General features: G+C 42.0%; 1 protein-coding gene across 8 annotated transcripts in view; it reads right to left on the reverse strand.

Moving 5' to 3' along the window:
- LOC120481257 (serine/threonine-protein kinase WNK2) overlaps window positions 1-18,553 on the reverse strand; it is a 60,970-nt gene that overhangs the window by 9,683 nt on the left and 32,734 nt on the right. For 6 of the 8 annotated variants that reach the window (XM_039674803.2, XM_089119209.1, XM_039674805.2 and 3 more), the window contains 10 exons: window positions 17,278-17,329; window positions 17,116-17,190; window positions 15,524-16,662; window positions 14,424-14,481; window positions 13,709-13,782; window positions 12,601-12,744; window positions 11,699-12,066; window positions 10,210-10,427; window positions 8,471-8,647; window positions 694-792 (listed from right to left, as the gene is read on the reverse strand). In XM_039674803.2, coding sequence (XP_039530737.2) covers window positions 694-792; window positions 8,471-8,647; window positions 10,210-10,427; window positions 11,699-12,066; window positions 12,601-12,744; window positions 13,709-13,782; window positions 14,424-14,481; window positions 15,524-16,662; window positions 17,116-17,190; window positions 17,278-17,329 — 2,404 coding nt within the window. The remainder of the gene's footprint in view (window positions 1-693; window positions 793-8,470; window positions 8,648-10,209; window positions 10,428-11,698; window positions 12,067-12,600; window positions 12,745-13,708; window positions 13,783-14,423; window positions 14,482-15,523; window positions 16,663-17,115; window positions 17,191-17,277; window positions 17,330-18,553) is intronic. The other 2 variants (XM_039674807.2, XM_039674806.2) reach the window with 1 other exon arrangement.

The raw sequence follows: 18,553 nt of genomic DNA on the forward strand, positions 1-18,553 counted from the left end.
TACAAGCTAAAAGTAACAGAAACACAAGGTAAATATAATATGCATCTGGGACAGTGTCATCGTAGAATCATGCAGGTAACAGCCAGAGAACAGGAAGTGAGGTAAAAAAAAATTCAAAATACAGCCCTGATGGTTTCCACAGCAACCTGCTCGTGCCCTTGGCAAGCTCATCTTCCGAATCCAAACATGAGACGGCACGTCAATCATCGTCTCATTGGGGTTTTACGTGGAGTGAAAAGGAAAGAAGGTACAGATATATAGACGATACAAAAGCTTTGGCAGACAAATCCATACACGCTCTCTCTACTGTCAGTTAAATGTTGGGAATGGCCATGTTTGGGGGAAGACAGCTCACGTTATCGGTCAAAGCTGCAGCCCAGCACAAAGCATTTGTAAAGAAGACAAATTTAAGGCAGGACGAGTAGACATGAAGGTCTTTCCTGAATAGGATACAACTGTAGAGGCACAGATGCCCAAATTAGTTTGTGGGAAATTTTGGACTTTCTCAGTTGCAGTACATCGTACCATATTCATGGAAAGTGCCATCTGACATGAATATGGAAATTAAATGGCTGAGAATGTGTGTTAGTTGAAGTGAACGTAAGAAAAAACAAAGCAAATCACGAGAGAAGAGCAGAAAGAAATGGGGAAAGGAATTATGAGTAATAGAAGAAAAGTAGAACAAATACAAACAGATGGACATAGACACGGGTCCACTGAGGAATCTAGTGCGCGGTTTGCTACTAGATTTATAGGTGATTCGCTCGGGTGTTTGGTGGTAAACGGTCCAGCCTGTGGAGAAATGAATATAAGAGGGAGAGAGAGAGAGAGAGAGAGAAAGAGAGAGAGAGAGGGAGAGAGAGAGACAGGTGTAACAGCCGACACAGGTAGCGTTCAGATCAGTACCCCATCAACAAGCATCATATCAGCAACACACCAAAACACGGGTCAAGCGTCTCAGAAAGTGTTAATGTAGATGTGTGCCTGTGTGTTTCTAACAATGGGAAAGTTTTTCTGGAACTGATCAAATAGGTCACAGTCTTATGTATCATTAGCCACTTTCACACATAAAACCCATTTACGTTTAAAGTACTGTAACATTGCTGTATTAACCATTCACTCAAAGTGATTTAGTTGGATTAACTGGTAAGTACACCAACAAAGTCAACGTAGGCCGGCGCATTTTCTCTCCCCTGCTTTGCTCCTCTCGTCACGTCTAGTCTACTGTCTTAGTTTGGAGAGCAGTGCTGAAAGAGTCTCTCAAAGTATAAGAAATTATTGATTGGATCAACTGGTCTCTCAACGCAATTGACACCATCTTCTCGACGAGAAGCTTGGGTTCGGGGGAACAGCAGCTGGCTACACGATGGACGTGTAGGTGGCGGGTCGTGTGTCTGGCGGCTCTTTCCGTGGAGGACGTTGAAGATATCTACCTATTCGGAACCATGAAAACAGGTCTTCTGCTGATTGGATTAGGCATTGCCCTGGTTTATCGAGGAATTAAGAAGATGGTGACAGCGGTCCAAAGCCTCACAAGGCTGCCCGTCATGATTGAAGTGTTGGGCAGAGCTGTCAGCACTGAGACTGTGTCTATGGCCCAGAATATGGATAACATCATGGAGAAGCTCACAGCTTTGCAAAGCCAAATGGATCGTTTCGGAGACCAAAACGGACCATGAGAATAGCCGTGTAAATTGAATGCGGCTACTTGCCTGAAGACCAAACAATCCCAAATCTTATCTGTTTTTGACCGCCCTTAACCAGCACTGGCCTTGGCCAAGGCCGCTGTTGGAACAACAACTCCCCTGGAAGAGCACTGCAGTGAGCCGCTCTTGCGTGCCCAGACACCTGGTGATTGTTGACTCTGTCTGGGATCTGATCAAGGTTGTCTCCATGGTATCTTGCTGTGCATCACTATGACAATCCTGCGGACTGAGCCACCTAGATTATGATGCCAGGCATAGCGACTCTCCAGGCCTACTCATACACAAACTCTTACATATACAGGGGTTGGACAATGAAACTGAAACACCTGGTTTTACAACACAATAATTTGTTAGAATGGTGAGGGCCTCATTTTGCATCCAAATACAGCACCAATTGACAAATAGAAGTCCTTCACAGTGACCAGAGGGATTATGAGCCGTTCCTCTTCCAGAACAGTGTCCAGGTCACTATATGATGCTGGTGGACTCGCTCCTCCAAAACACCTCAATAATATTCAGATCTGGTGACTGTCAGACCATGGGAGATGTTCAACGTCACTTTCAACTTCATCAAACCCTTCTGTCACAAGTCTTGCTGTGTGTATTGGTGCATGATCATGCTGATACACGGTTTGAGCATCAGGTGCTCATGATCCTCCAGAAGGGTATGGTAGTCCTCGGCAGTGTCGTGTCCATCAAATACAATCAGGATTGTCATGATATTGGAGCTCAAACCATCACTGATCCACCCGTGCTTCACTCTGAAGATTGGCCGCCAGGCATATAGATGTGAAACCTCCAACATTGGCCAGTGTTTCAGTTTCATTGTCCAACCCCTGTATATACAGATATGCATTCACTCCCCATCTCTAGGCTTCGCCGCTTTGTACCCCCTAGTCTGACTGTGACCAGCGCCGAGAATGGCTAGCGGACCGGATGGCTGCTTGCCTGTGCTGGGCTACCTCCATCTCCCACTCCCCACCACTGTTGCAAGTTTTGTTCATGTTGTAGAATGTACTGATTGTGCTAATGTTGCTGAGGTGTTTTTTTTTCCTGTTCCCACACTGCACTCCTTACAGGAGCATAGCTTGGGGGTTGCCTTTTTCTCCTCACCTCTCATGTCATGCTGTATTTTCCTCAATTCCCTGTCCTCCTGTCCTATCTACCCCCTTGTCATATCGTATATATGTTTGTATGGACAGGTTGAAGGCCAATTTTACTGGTACTTGTGACTATAAGACAATAAAGGGTTACTACTACTACTACAGTATGATGGGAAAAGTTTCCAAATAATCCGACTGGTATTTTTCCGACACTTCACAAGTAAGAAAAAAAAGTAAAGCATTTGGGACTGCGTGTGGTCAAGCATGTTGGGACACCTTTTCCTTTTCCACCATCTTTTAGTTTACTCAACGCTGTCAAACATTATGGGAACAACCTCCAAGTGTGGCAATTGTCTGAAACCCATAGAATCACACAAGAATTCATTGGGTGGTGACACTATTGCTGCCCTCAATAGTACAGCATTGTTGGTGCCTCAAAAAGACGTGCCACCATCTCTCAGATTTTCTTCTTCAAGATGCGATTTTTTAAGTGAATGCTTGGTAGGAGTTTGGCAGTGGGCAGGCTAACGCTCTTCTCCAAAGTGGTAAGGAAGCCTGGCCCTCTTTGGCTTATTCTTAGCTTTGGGATGTGGCGACCGATGCAGCCCAGCCAGAAGTGCAGTCTAAGTTGAATAAGTTTATGCTCTTTGGCTGGCCATAATACATATCCTCCTTACAGGTCCTTGATTTCCAAAAGATTTTGAACTCCTGGAAGCAGCCCTTTTTTCAGCATGGATCATAAATCCAACTACCTCTGTGTAATAAAGTTCAAGTTCAAGGAAGAAGGAGGCAAGAACCTGCGAACAGTAAACATAACTTTAATAATAAAATAAATATATACTAAAAAACAAAAGTACAGCAGCAGCCCTTCACGGAGGACTGCCACACAAACAAAACAACACAAGTCCAGACCTGGTCCTCTCTCATCTTGCACTTTCATCACTCCTTTTATCCTTCCGGAGCTCTTCCGTGGGACTCGAGACCAGTGTGGTACAGGTGATTCTCATTGATAAGAGCTCCACTGGCCTCGCTCTGACGTGATGGAGCAGGGGTGTGTTGAAACGCATGTGGTTGAAGAGGAGCTTACAACTCATCTCTCACCGTCTTCAGCCCCATCTTGGCAGAAGTGGCCGTCTAAGCCCTGCAGGACTACAGTGTGATTCCTATCACTGGCAGTCAGGTGGGTGAGGTGTTGGATACCATGCCAGCTTTCCAGGTGTACCAAGCTGATGCCTATAAAGATGAAGGGGCTGACTAGACTCCTAAGACAGTCAAGGAGCTCAGTCATTCTAAGACAGGGTTGGTTCCAACCAAGAGACATCTCTGGTTCTCATGTATATCTTTGAGGTTGAAGTTGGCTAGAATCTAAACCCCATAAGTGCATCAGAGGCTGGGGGAAGCCAAGGCTTCTGACCTGCAGCCGTTCCTGATTCATGGGTCTCGAAAAATCATGTCAACCCGCTAAAGGATATTTGCTTTTCACCTTGCTGGCCTCGAGATTCTGTTCTGCTAGTTCCTCCACAGTTTGCATCCCTTTAGAGGAAAAACATGTGTCTTGTGTTTCATGCAACACTGCCTTTGGAGCACAGGAGTTGTGCCTCAAGTCTCGTTTACAGTGATGTTCTTACATGGTGCATGCTGGGTCCCTTATTTAAAACAGGCCATACAATCTTCCATTTGGGATAGGGTTTTCCTGCTGCTCAGCCACTTCAGGGTCCCCTTCAGGAAGGTATACTACTGATAGAGGCACGTAACTAATCTACACCCCTCATATCTCTTGCACTAACCAGTGACACTGGGCACTGTCAAGCAAATATATCAGCTCACCAGCTTTATCAAATATTGAGTCTTGGCATTTTGACATTTCCCCATGGGCAGATTCGGTCAACACAAGACTGTTTCGACAAACACTTCATCAGAAGGTTGGGCGCACTTTACAAAGAATGTCCAGTCATCTGGGCAAGACAGACTGGAAACCCCCAAAATAGCTACTCACAGCTCCAGGTGTGTGTCCACGGTTTGGAGTGTGTGTGTGTTCACTACTCCTTATGTATGTGCACTAACTTGGATGAAGTAAATACAGAGGACAAATTCCAAGTACGGGGTAGCGATGGGTCATTCATGAGCGGTCACGTCGAAAAAAAGACTCGGTAAATATTTATGTTCCCTGCAAATGATCTTTGGATGTTTTCTAATGATTTCGCAATTCAGAATAAGATCAAGATTGCGTGGTGGATGTGTTCGGGGACTTTGACTGTTAAAAATTATAACCTTTAAAGCCACTTAAATGAATGGAATGACTCAAGATTCGTTCATTTTGGAGTCAGTAAAGTGATCCGAACTTCCCATCACTAGAATGGGGTTCCATACTTGTCCTTTACATGTGACTTTCAGCCGTGGAGCCCGGAAGTTATTTCTTTCTGGACATTTGAGCCTGGTATGTGGTTCTCATGACAGACAACATGTCAGTAGTTTCTTACATAAACCGAATGTGTTGGTGACCCATGAGGCGTTTAGTGTGGCAGATTCTTAAGCAGAACAAACTTCCGTCATTGAGGGCGGTGCATATCCCAGGTAAGCTGCATGTGGGAGCAGATCTTCTCTGAAGGGTTAGGGTTGAGGCCCAGAGCACAGAGGTTGCAGCCTCCTACCATGGGTCTGATTTGACGAGAAAGAGTCCAGCTCCCTCTTTGATTTGTTTCCTCCAACTCTTGGATAAACAGCCTGGCTTCATGATTGGCTGATGGTCCATCTGTATGCCTTCCCACTGATAAGTCTGCTTCTTCCGGTCCTTCCGGTGCGTCTTGGTATGTTTCTTAAATCTGATGTTTCTCCTGGATGAGTTACAGATCAGAGTGGATTAACTCTCACAGTCTCGGAAGGAAACTTTGAGTTTGGTATTTGATTGGGGGTATCAGGTTAATTCAGGTGTTTTGTCTGAGGTTACAGAGACCCTTTTGGATGCAAGGGCTCCCGCGACTAGGAGGCTGTATTTTCCTAAGTGGTAGATATTTGCATTGCTGTGTATAGAGCACAGTTTGAATGTGGATCATTCCTTCTTGCTTCGGTTCTGGCCAGAGGATTGCATTAACTGAAATTCTCCATCATTGACAGATTTTCTTTTTAGCAGTGATGGAAAACTCTGAATGCTGTCCATCATTTTGGCAGATCCGGGCGTTCTGGGACTGAACACAGCAATGTTACGTCCCCAACCCGGCATCGATCCCGGGCTGTGTTTGCGTTCACACAGAAGGCGTTCTGGCATTTTCCCAGCAATTTCCAGGGATCAACGCGCTGTGTGAAAGGGGCTACAGATTTACTGAATGTTAACGGATCGTTTTCTCCAGGTACTTTTAACTTTTATTTGCCGGAAATTTTTTAACGAGCTACAGTGGAATTATAAACAATACATTCACAAAATATTCAGACTGCTTTGCATTTTTATTCACTTCCTTCCAGTAAAACAGAAATAAAATCAGTTACAGTATTCAGACCCTATTCTTACAATACGCCAAATATACGTTTAAAGGGATACTCCACTTTTTTTCGAATCCACCAGACAGTTTCTGGTCCCATTGACTTCCATAGTATACTATCTGGTTACTGATATTCTTCTAAATATCAGAAAATCGGCTGAATGGATTCAAAAACGGTAAAACTCAACTCTGGGGGAGTTGTGAAATGAGACTATTTCCCAAAAAAAACACGGAGACAGTTTTCAAAAACGTGCACTTTGAAACCGGTTTACAAAAGTTTGTGTTTTCAGGCATCCAAAACGCTGGTGTCATGTAAATGAACGGCCAAAACGCATAAAAAATGTAATAAACGCTGTCGTGTAAACAGCTCCTACGTCCTGGGCTACCAAGGGTGCGCCAACAAATAAAACGGAGTATGATGCACACCTTCTTTTGGGGATTCTTCTTTATGGATCTTCTCAAGGTTCCACTATCATTAGTGGGTTAAAGTTACGGCTCTGGTTAGGCCACTCAGGAACATCAGGTGGAAGGTGAACCTTCGATCCAACCGGAGGGAGCTGCTTTTCCTCAGTTTCTTCCTTATATTTTGGGGACTTTTACGATTCGCTTCAGAGGTGGAGGTGAAAGGAAACAACAGAGGAATAGGGAAATGACATGAGCCAGATTCAAGCTCTAGTTAAAACTATTCATATGATAGACTTGTTCATATATAGCAAGAACTTTTGTGTTAACTCCTTAATTTGGCAAAATACAAAAGATGATTTGCCTTCCCGCTCACACATGACCTCGAAATGGAGACATTTATGGCAAAGAGTAGATGTGTGAAAGTGTCTACTGACCCGTAAGAATGTTTCATACACAGAATGAGCGTCATGCGATCTTCCTTTGCCGTCGGAGAAATCATGTGATTAAGGAGCCGTTTAAATGTCACATTCTGTCTGACTCCATTTAAACGAAGTAAATGAGTTGAGCACATGAGAGACTGTGAAATAACCCCATGCGTGTGAGAGAGTGAGTGAGATATGTGACAAACAGAGACGGAGAGAGATATGAGTCACAGAGAGGCATCTCTGACACTTGTACATCAGTGTCTCGCTGCGTCCGAGCTCCAAACACTACACTGCAAAACATGCTTTCTTACATAGTATTTCTGTCTTGTTTTTATCTCCAGTCCAAATATATAAATATTCTTAAATCAAGAAGCATTTAATGACATATTGTTTTCTGATTAAAATAAACAAAATCGAGTTTTTGCTAAAAACAATCAAAATTAAAGCTGCAAGCAGCATTTATCGGTGTTCAAGCAATTCAGATCTTTAAGGCATTTAAGCACCAAAAGACATTAAGTTGTATGTAGCAGGCATGATTTATTATGATATACTACATTTCAGTGTGATATTACATAATTAACCATGTTCCAATATGATTTATCATAATTTACCGTGTTAAAATATGATTTACTACAGTTTAGTTCACACACTCATTTTCAACTTCAGGATCACAGTCATTTTTTACTAAATGTGGTTGTAAATGTTAAAAGATTGAATTGATAAAGTTATACTATGAATTAAAGTTGAGTATTGTGAAAAAAAAAAATAATTTAAACAGCAGCGGGCAGTAAAACACCACTCATTGGCCACCTATAATTTGATCCTCACGGAACTTTGCGGAGGAACTTTGGTTGCTGTAGCGCCACCTATGGGCCAATCGGAATCATACTCTGATAGCTTCTCCACAATTTGAGGCCCTACCATCTGACAAAGTTTCAGAGCTCCAGCCCTTACGGTTTGGGCTGCACGATGCGTTTTAGGGGATTTTTTTTTTCTTTCTAGCAAATACAATAGGTTTTCAGCACTTCGTGCTTGAACACCTAATAATCTGGCAATGGGGTATGAAAAAAAAAATCTTAATTCAAATGGAAAACAAGATTATTTTTCTTAATCCATTGGCAGATAACTTTGCTTGGTTTAAGCAAAAACTCACTTAATTTTATTTATTTGACAATATAGAATTTCTTACTTCTCTAGTGATTAAGAATATTTAGATGTTTGAACTGGAAACAAAAATACTAAGTGAGAAAAATACTTAATCTGTGATTGAACTGCATGCATTGTGTTCTCAGTGAGACGCTAGCGTGGGCAGCGGAGGACACTGTAGAGGACAGCGTGTGTGTGTGTGTGTTCACCTTGTCTGGGTGGCGTGTGTGTGTTGGGGTTGTAGATGTTGTCGGAGGACAGAGAGCCCTTGAGCGAGCAGGGCTGCTGGGTTTGGACCGGCTCCAGCGGTTCCGACACGGGACTGGCGGTGCTGGATCCCACAGAGCTCTTGACCGGAGAACCCGACGCACTGGAGCACGTCTCGGCTGCAGGACAACACACACAATCTGAGGTTTTATAGTGCGATAGCTTTCATTTTGGTGGGCTTAAAGGGATCGCTCACCCATAAATAAAAATTACCCAATATTTACTCACCCTCAAGCCATCCTAGGGGTATATTTCTTATTTGTGACTAACACAATCAAAGATTTATTAAATATTTTTCTGGCTCTTTCAAGCTTTATAATGACAGTGAAAGGAGGACACGATTTTGAAGCCCAAAAAAGTGCATCCATTCATCATAAAAGTTATTTATACGACTCCAAGGGTTGATAAAGGCCTTCTGAAGCAAAGCCATGCATTTTTGTGAGAAAAATATCCATATTTAAAACTTTAAAAAATTAAAACAACTAGCTTTGGCAGACGGCCTATTCAACTGGAGTTACACCAAAGGTGGATTGCAATTTTTGAGTGAACTATCCCTTTAAAGATTACAGATGCACAGGTCGCACAAAACAGTAAGAGATGGGATATTTAAAAATGCTATTATTAAGCATTAATAATATATATATATATATATATATATATATATATATATTAAGCATTAATATATATATATATATATATATATATATATATGAAGAGTTCAGATGCAAAAGCCTCTAAGTGCCATTTGAAATTTTCTTCTAGAATGATCATTTTTATCAAATTTGTATAATTAAGTTCAGTGATTTCACTTAAATGGCAACGATAATTACCTAATAATTGTTATTTAAGTGAAATTACTGAACTTAAATATACAAGTTTGATAAAAATCATCATTAAAGAAGAAAATTTCAAATGGCATTTAGAAGTTTTTGCATCTGAACTCTTCATATATATATAAATCTTTTAAGTTTTATGTAGGCTTGACAAAGCCGAACTTCTGTTCAGATCAGACTTCAGAACAAACCTTCATTGAGGAGCTGAAAATTTTCAGTTACACTATTTTAAGATGTCCGTGTTGCAGTTATACATTTAGGTACTGAGTAATAATAATAAACTACATGTAATGGTAACACTTTAGGGTCCAATTCTCGCTATTAACTTGTTGCTTTTTAGCATGCATATTTCTAGGATATAGGCTGTTTATCAGTACTTATAAAGCACATATTAAAGCCTTATTCTGTATGACCATATTCTACATCCCTTAATCTTACCCTATACCTAAACTTAAAAAAAACCCAGTAGTCAAAAAGCTTTTCAATGTTGTTTATGTGTGTATGTGGTGTTTTTAATATGCTTTAACACACACCGTGTGTAAGTTGATAAGTGGACTGAGTATTTCCTCCTTAAAACTGCAGTGAACCAAAGACAGTCTCAAAAACACGCTTTGGTGTTTCTGACGTCACAAACCACCTTGTAACCAATCAGATCAACGTGTGATCGACAACCAGTGGATCTCTGAGTGAGGGAGTGGAGACGGGGCTCATTTGCACATTTCAAGCTATTTTCAGGCAAGAAGAATTTCTTTAATTTTTTAATATGTAATTTTGGTGATTTTAAGGGACACAATTATTGACTACAGGGGGACTAAAGCTGGTCCTGACACAGACGCTTGCATACATACTTGAGCTGTTGCTCCGGTTGCTCCTGAGGTGTTGCACCATGGGATTGAGCAGACGGCTTCCCTTCAGCTTGTGTTTGGAGGCTCTGCGGCGCCGGCCTGTAGGGGGCACTGCGTGCGGGAAGCCCACGCTGGGGGGAACGGGCCGACCTAACTGAGAATACAGCCGCTCGATCTCTCCTCTCTGAAGGGCCTGGAGCTCAGAGATCTCCTTCATGTGCCTGCAGGAGAAACACACTTTTCATCTGCTTGTCTGGACTGTCGAGCCATAAAATGCAGGGAAATGCTCTATTTGGCCAGTGAAATTCAGTGAAAATGAGTTTGGAAGATAAAAGACAAAGCAAACCGCATTGACGAAAGGACTCGACTCAATTTAAGGGAGTTTGATATGTTTTATGTATAAAAGAGTTTAATTTGAACCATGCCAGGTGCCGAGAAACTCAGTTTAATGCAATCAAGACACATTATAATTATGAAAATTTGGGGTAAACGTGTACAACGAAACAACTATAGCTATAACGTGCATGATTGTGTCAAACACACAAGAGAGAAATGAGCACAATAATTTAGAATAAAATGAGCATTTTTAATAAATTAGTCAGTCAGAAATCTCACTCCAGTGAAGCAAGCAAAGTTGGCAACCCCGTCATGTTCAATCCTGAGTGGCGGCTTACACCTGCTCCCAGTAGAAGTGCTCAACTCAGGATAACAATCAGATGTTTGATTGCACAGTTTGATTTTTACAACTTGAAAACCCTTGTTTTGGCACAATTACTCTGTGTTATAGGATCCGGTGTTCCTTCACTGGTGTTCAGGATGCATTAATCACTCCTAACCGGACGAGACGCAGCGCGATACTCAGAGTTTTTGTGTGAGCCAGCCGATTGGAACAACCATATACATAACAGTGATGATCTCAGGTGCTGATTATGTGCTTTATTTAATGTTAAAAGCATCTAATGTGAGTTTGAATATCATTTTGCGTGAGCTTTATAGCTGTACTGAAAGGATAACGGATAATTCACCTCAGATTCTTGAAAATTGAACGTTCAAACTGTGAATAAAACAAGTGTATTCTACGACGACAGCTTGTTCACTCAGTATGTAATCATATTAAAATGGTGTAATATTATTTGAGAACTTCATTATGTGCTTATCCAATTTGTAGCAAGTGAGAGACTCCGCCCAAACGCTCCTCTGATTGGCTGTGATTTTTGATTGATTTGTTTTGTGCAATATTTACCAGTATATCAAGGAAAAAGTAGGAGGGGACTTGATTTACTCAATTGGAAAATAAACACATGGTGAATTTTTTTTCTGTATTATATGTTGGCCATAAAAGAAAAGTTGTTTCAGAAGTGAAGCAATTATTACATTGACGGTGAAAGATTACCAAGTTTAATGATGTGAACTGATGAATTGTGCATAAGAACTTCGAGTTAAAGAGTTCCTGTGGGACTGGGCCAGTGTTAGCACACGTAGCTTTACTCACTTCTCCCTCAGCTTCTGTAGCTCTCGTTTCATGTCAGCGTCCTCAAACTCAGAGTCGTTATCGCTGCTGACGTACGCGGAGTGGGCGTGGCTTGCGACCGAAGGGGCGTGTCCGTTCGCCACAGGACACGAGGGCGAATCAGAGCTCTGCACGCTGCTACTGTGACCCGAGCGGCGGAGGAAAGCCACCGCGCGCTTCATGAAGTCCGACCGGGCCGGAGCCGGGGCCGAGGGCCTGACGGACGGGGACCCGCTCGGATCATCCTCTCCTGAGTCAGAGGACAGGCACTGCATCGTCCCGTCAGCTGACTGACAGCTCCGAGCGCAAGGCATTGTGGGTCTGGCCTCTGGAAAGGAAGTAAGTGTGTCCTGAAAAAAAGAAAAGCAAAAGAAATGTAAATGTATGATATTGACACGCTATATCAGACTCCGAAAAAAAAAAGTTTATGCAAATAACCCTAATTAAGTATAAATAACTGAATCTGTATATTAGATGTGTTCATTAGCTCTTAAAGTGACAGCGGCCTAATAAACCTGCAGTCGGTGTCATTAATGATCAGTAAACAAAACATCTGATCTTGGCAGAATAACTAAAGTAGCTTTAATAAGGATATATTCTGTAAGTAAGTGACTATATATGTTATATAACAGTGTGATTTTACATTTGATTATAATTTTTTTTTTTTGTAGGCTATTACGGTTACTTGTACGTTCCTGAAAAACTTAAAACACTATTTACTTTGTATTTTTGTATTTATCACAGTTTTATTTATAATTCGTTTCTTATTGCATTGCTGACTATTACTGTCTCGTAATTATTTTGAGGACGTTTTTCTTCCAGTGGTGATTATGATTTTGCCATAATCGAGCGCTACGGTGCACAGTAAGCAGTGTGACTCACACCTGATACAAGTCTGAAGGTGCCGAGTAACGTTTGCTCGCTGACTGTAACGAGGATCTGTTTCTGCTCTCAGATCCAGACTCCAGATCCATCACCGGATCTCCTCCAGCATCACGAGAAGACGCGTCTGAATCAGTCGGCACAATCTACAGCACACACACACACACACACATCATCTCATATGCATCATATGGTCTTCCACACACAGTCAGAAATTCTCATCCGAAATTTTCACACGTTAAAAAATAAATGAGTGTCCATCATGTTAAAGGAGTAGTTCACTTTAAAAAACTTTTGCTGATAATTTACTCACCCCCATGTCATCCAAGATGTCCATGTCTTTCTTTCTTCAGTCGAAAAGAAATTAAGGTTTTTGATGAAAACATTCCAGGATTTTCTCCATATAATGGACTTCAATGGGGTCCAAATGAGAGTTTCAGTGCAAACTGTTCAAAGGGCTTTAAACGACACCAGACGATGAATACGGGTCTTATCAAGCGAAACGATCACTCATTTAATTAATAAATAACAAAGTTTAAGTTTTATAAGCTCAAATGCTCGCCTTGCTCTGTTCTGTGATGCGCGTTCGTGACTCTCCTGTTCGAACTTGTTCATCAAAATGAACGAATCTTTTTTCGAGTCATGACTCGAAGGGTCCTTGATCAGACCCTTATTCATCGTCTGGAATCGTTTAAAGCCCTTTGAACAGTTTGCACTGAAACTGTCTTTTGGACCTTGAACCGTTTGGTTCCCATTGAAGTCCATTATATGGAGAAAATCCTGGAATGTTTTCATCAAAATCTTTAATTTCTTTTCGACTGAAGAAAGAAAGACGTGGACATCTTGGATGACATGGGGGCGAGTAAATTATCAGCAAATGTTTTTTGAAAAGTGAACTACTCCTTTAACACACTAGCTCTGAAACCTTCGTCCGTCATAAAAAAATTCAGGTCGTGTGCGATTTTCTGCTTTTTTTTTTCGCAGCCGTAGCCTTTTGAGAAGTGTTTCGACAGCTCAGAGCCACCCGATCACGAATACGAAAAAACGCATATGAAAATTTCGGACTCGGATTTCAAGGACCTTGAGTAGTAGTTAATGGCGGGCTGTAACCTGGAAGTGTCTCTTGGATGCGTGCGTGCCGGATTCGGCCCCGGAGTCCGTTCTGCTCAGGAGTTTTCTGAACGCTGATGGACAGAGAATGAGAGAGAGGCTCGGATGTAGTAAAACACAACATGCAGTGCTCAAAATACAAAAAAAACAATCTAAAAATCATGAAAATCATTAAAACGAAGCACCAGACATCAGCGTTTAAAGGGATAGTTCACCCCAAAATATTACTCTCCCTCATGTTGTTCAACCCTGTAAGACTTTCGTTCACTTTCGGGACACACATTAAGATATTTGTGATTAAATCTGAGAGCTGGATCACTCCTCCATAGGCTTCTATTGTAATTGAAACTTGCCGGCCCAGAAAGTTATTAAAGACATCGTTAAAATAGTCTGAGCGACTACCGCGGCTCAACCAAAAACAATAAAGTAATTTGTGTCCCGAAGACGAACGAAAGTCTTGAGGTTGAGGGTGAGTATTTGCTGACCTTTTAGGTGAACAGACCCTTTTTGTCATCACAGAATGAAGATAAAGCAGCAATCACAGGCCGAATGCCTTCTAGATTCAACTAAAGCAGTAAACGTCTGCAGTATATTTCTACAGGTCTTCCAAATGGATAATTTAGCTTATACTAATTTAATTACACCGTTCTCTGTGTGTTTTTAAATACTTGCATCCATAAATGAACATTCACACACACACTCGCACATTACTTACGGGCAACAGCGGAGTCACTCAAGGTCCCGAGACTGTCAGACCTCTCGGGAATCTGAGGCTAAAACAGACAGAATAACTCAAATTAAGAATACAGAGAAATACAGAATAGCAAAAATACAACAAAATGGAGACAAAAAAAAACATTTCTACATGAGACCGCTTAAAATAAAACTTCATTTAATGGTGCATTGTTAAGAAAAGGGTCATAATATTTAAATGTATTTATTTCTCTCGATTTTTTATTTGCTTTGGATAAAATCAAATACTAAATTAATATAAGAGATTCATGATGATTTGATTTAGTTACTTACGAAATGAAACTAATGTTATCTGAAAGTTACGTTATCTGAAGCCTTTAGGTGCTATTAAACTGTATTGTGCCATCAAGCAAAATTAATTAAAAAGTAAATATGTTAGGATATAACTATTGGTACAGAGGGTTTATGGTAACTAATGTTGACTAATACAACCTTTGATTTTAATAACGTATTAATAAATGTTGAAATCAATATTAACTAAGATTAATAAATGCTGTAGAAGTGTTGTTCATTCTTAGTTCATGTTAACTAGGTATTTAATTAATGTTAACTAATGAACCTTACTGTAAAGTGTTATCAATTTTATTATCAGCTTTTAATCTTAATACACCTGGCAGAGTGAGTGAAAAGGAGGAGGATTGATTTTACAAAAAAAAAATTTTTTTTAAAAAATACTACAAAAAGTATGAATTTAAGCGTTTTATTGTTTCATGCTTCATTACTTCAATGGGCTCATTGTTTTTGCCATAAATTACATTGTTTAAATTAATACATTTTTCGTTAACTGTGATTTTGTATATGTAGTACATTTCTAAAACACATAACTTAGACAGTGTCTGATAACAGATCACTCTAAATTGTAACATGGACTCATGCATTTTCTGTAAATCTGTGTTGAAAGGATGTGTACTGTGAAAAGCGCTGAACAAATAAATGTGAATTATATTATTATCAGCTGCAAATCTTAATAAATAATAAAATAAAATAATTTTATTTTATTTAATAAAATAAATAAAACAACCTGACAGCTGGCAGTGTGAGTGAAAAGGGATTAAATTTTACCAGTTTCTCTGCGTTCCTGGCGGCCCCATCGCTGCCTTGGCTGTCCGACAGCGGCGGGGATCCCGGCGGCTCGGAGGCGGAGCTTGTGGTCTGCGAAGGGTGGTACTCTTGGTACAGAAGGTTTCGTAGTTTCTCATCCAGAGTCTTTATGGTTCTGTCAGTGAACTCCAGTCGGGGCGGCCCTTCACCGTCGGACTCGCCCGCCTGCAATGCTGAGGCAGGTTGCATCTGATGGGTGGGGCTCGGAGGCTGCGATTGGCTGATGCCCGGAGGCTGTGATTGGCTGATGCCCAGAGGCTGCGATTGGCTGATGCTCGGAGGCTGTGATTGGCTGATGCTTGGAGGCTGCGATTGGCTGATGCTCGGAGGCTGCGATTGGCTGATGCTCGGGGGCTGTGATTGGCTGATGCTCGGAGGCTGCGATTGGCTGATGCTCGGAGGCTGTGATTGGCTGATGCTCGGAGGCTGCGATTGGCTGATGCTCGGAGGCTGTGATTGGCTGATGCTCGGATGCTGCGATTGGCTGATGCCCGGAAGCTGCGATTGGCTGATGCTCAGAGGATGCGATTGGCTGATGCTCGGAGGCTGTGATTGGCTGATGCTCGGAGGCTGCGATTGGCTGATGCTCGGAGGCTGCGATTGGCTGATGCTCGGAGGCTGCGACTGGCTGATGTTCGGAGGCTGCGATTGGCTGATGCTCGGAGGCTGCGATTGGCTGATGCTCGGAGGCTGCGACTGGCTGATGTTCGGAGGCTGCGACTGGCTGATGTTCGGAGGCTGCGATTGGCTGATGCTCGGAGGCTGCGATTGGCTGATGCTGACAGCAGCTTGTGGAGTGGGCGTGGCAAAGGGTTGCTGAAGCACTACGGCTGGAGTCTGGCTGACACACGGCTCTGCGTTCGGGCTGCCTTCATAAGCTACGGGCTGCTGAGGGGTTTCGCCCACTTTCTGAGCAATGACATCGAGAGACACAGGAGGCGCCATTGGGCAGCATGGGATATCAGAAACCATAGAAACACCCGGCGGACAGGCGGTCTGAGGGCTGTCAGAGAGAGACGCCTGTGGCACTGATGGCTGTGTCTGCAGAGGTTTGGCACTGTTGACGTCCTGTGCTTGAGATGTAGAGGAACTCTCTGGGTCTGGAGAAAATGAGTGAGCGGTGAGCAAGCACATACACTGCAAAAAATATATTTAGTTATTTGGCATTTTTGTTTTTGTTTTCAGTCCAGTTCCCAGTCAAAAATGACAGACCTTTTAAATTGCATTGTAAATCGCTCATTATGCTATATTAAATCACCAAATAGTGGATTTAGTCTTTTTATGGTAGGTTTTGCATCTCTTTTTCGAACTGATTGATCATAGGCCTGTGTGTTTTTTGAGATGAATAAGTTTGATTGAACTTTTTTTTTTTCCTCAAAAACAGTTCGAAAAATCAATAAAAAGCCTGTGCTAAGAGCACAACAATCGGGTTCCAGAAGTAAAAACTTTAGATACTTGTACTGCAAAACAAGACAAAAATACTGAGAAAGACGGTAATTTTTGCAGTCTACTATAACAGTGCATTTAGCATTAGATGAGGTGTGCTGTATTACTCGTCTCTTCTCTGTCAGGCACGGTGGTCTCAGCGACGGGACAGATGATGAACCAGCGCTTTCCTGTGTGAAGCACTGTAAATCGAGGAAGACAGTGGGTTAAATGCTCGTCCTACAGTTGTTGCAGTGAGGCCTGTAAAACATGACGAGTCTTAGTCTTACCGTTCTGTTTATAGACTAGCTGGTCCGACTGCGTGTGCTCAGGTTTTGACCCCTGAATACAGAAGAAAACAAGTTCAGTTCTGTTTGGTGATGCACAGAAATGACACACTTCACCTGAAGTACAACAGGGCTAAAGGCAGATTTTATTCTTCTCTAAACCACCAGATGGGACAACAACAGTGAGACTGTCACTAACTGAAGGTTGAGGATCCAAACGCAGTATTTATTGAACAGGGTAATCCAAAGACGTGATACAAAGTACAGGCAAGGTCAAACACAGGCAGGCAGTCCATACAAACGAACACAACAAGGCAGGCCACATGGCCAAAAGAGTAATCCACGAAACAGGCAAGAATCCAAAACCAAGAGACGTGAAACCAGGCCTGGCTCTGCCCTCCTACGTACTTCTATTCAATTTTCATTTTTCTTCAGTACTATGTCTGGGTTTGTGGTGTATTCTTTGGTTTTCCCCAATCAATTTTTTACCAGCCCAGTCAGAGATGTCCAATCCTACTCCTGAAGGGCCACTGTCCAGCAGAGTTTGGTTCCAACTTGCCTCAACACACTTGAACACCTAATCAAAGTCTTACTAAGCATACTAGAAACTTCCCGGCAGGTGTGTAGAGGCACGTTGGAGCTAAACTCTCCAGGACAGTGCGAGTTTGGAAACCCCTGGAATGCAATCTCACGTTTCAAGCCTGACCAGTTCAGCCTTGGTCGGGCAGTTACACGAGTCATAAGTTACAATGCCTCGTAATTTTCAGCACATTGCTGTATGGAGCAGCAAACAGATACTTCAAGGGTTAGTTCACCCAAAAATGAAATTTAAGTCATTATTTACTCACCCCCATGCTGTACCAACCCCGTAAGACCTTCGTTCGTCTTCGGAACACAAATGAAGATATTTTTGATTAAATTTGAGAGCTGTATAACTACCACATTGGCTCCTAAGGGACTGGCTCTTGACGGCCCAGAAAGTCAATGAAGAAAATGTTTAAATATCCCAAGTGACTACCGTGGCTCAACTATATGTTTATCAAGCGACGAGAATACTTTTTGTGCGAAAAAACAAACAAAAATAACGACTTTATTCGACTATTCCTTTTCTTCCTTGTTGGCCTGAAACGAGACTTCCTTAGATTTCCACGACGCATGCGCGAGAATTGAACTGAAGTAGTACAGAGACGGGCTCTGAGTAGTTGAAGGAGATCGCAATTCTCGCGCATGCGTCGTGGAAATCTCTTGAAGTCTCGTTTCAGGCCAACAAGGAAGAAAA

The sequence above is a fragment of the Pimephales promelas genome, chromosome 14, assembly GCF_988280905.1.
Source record: "Pimephales promelas chromosome 14, fPimPro1.hap1.1, whole genome shotgun sequence".
Taxonomy (NCBI): domain Eukaryota; kingdom Metazoa; phylum Chordata; class Actinopteri; order Cypriniformes; family Leuciscidae; genus Pimephales; species Pimephales promelas.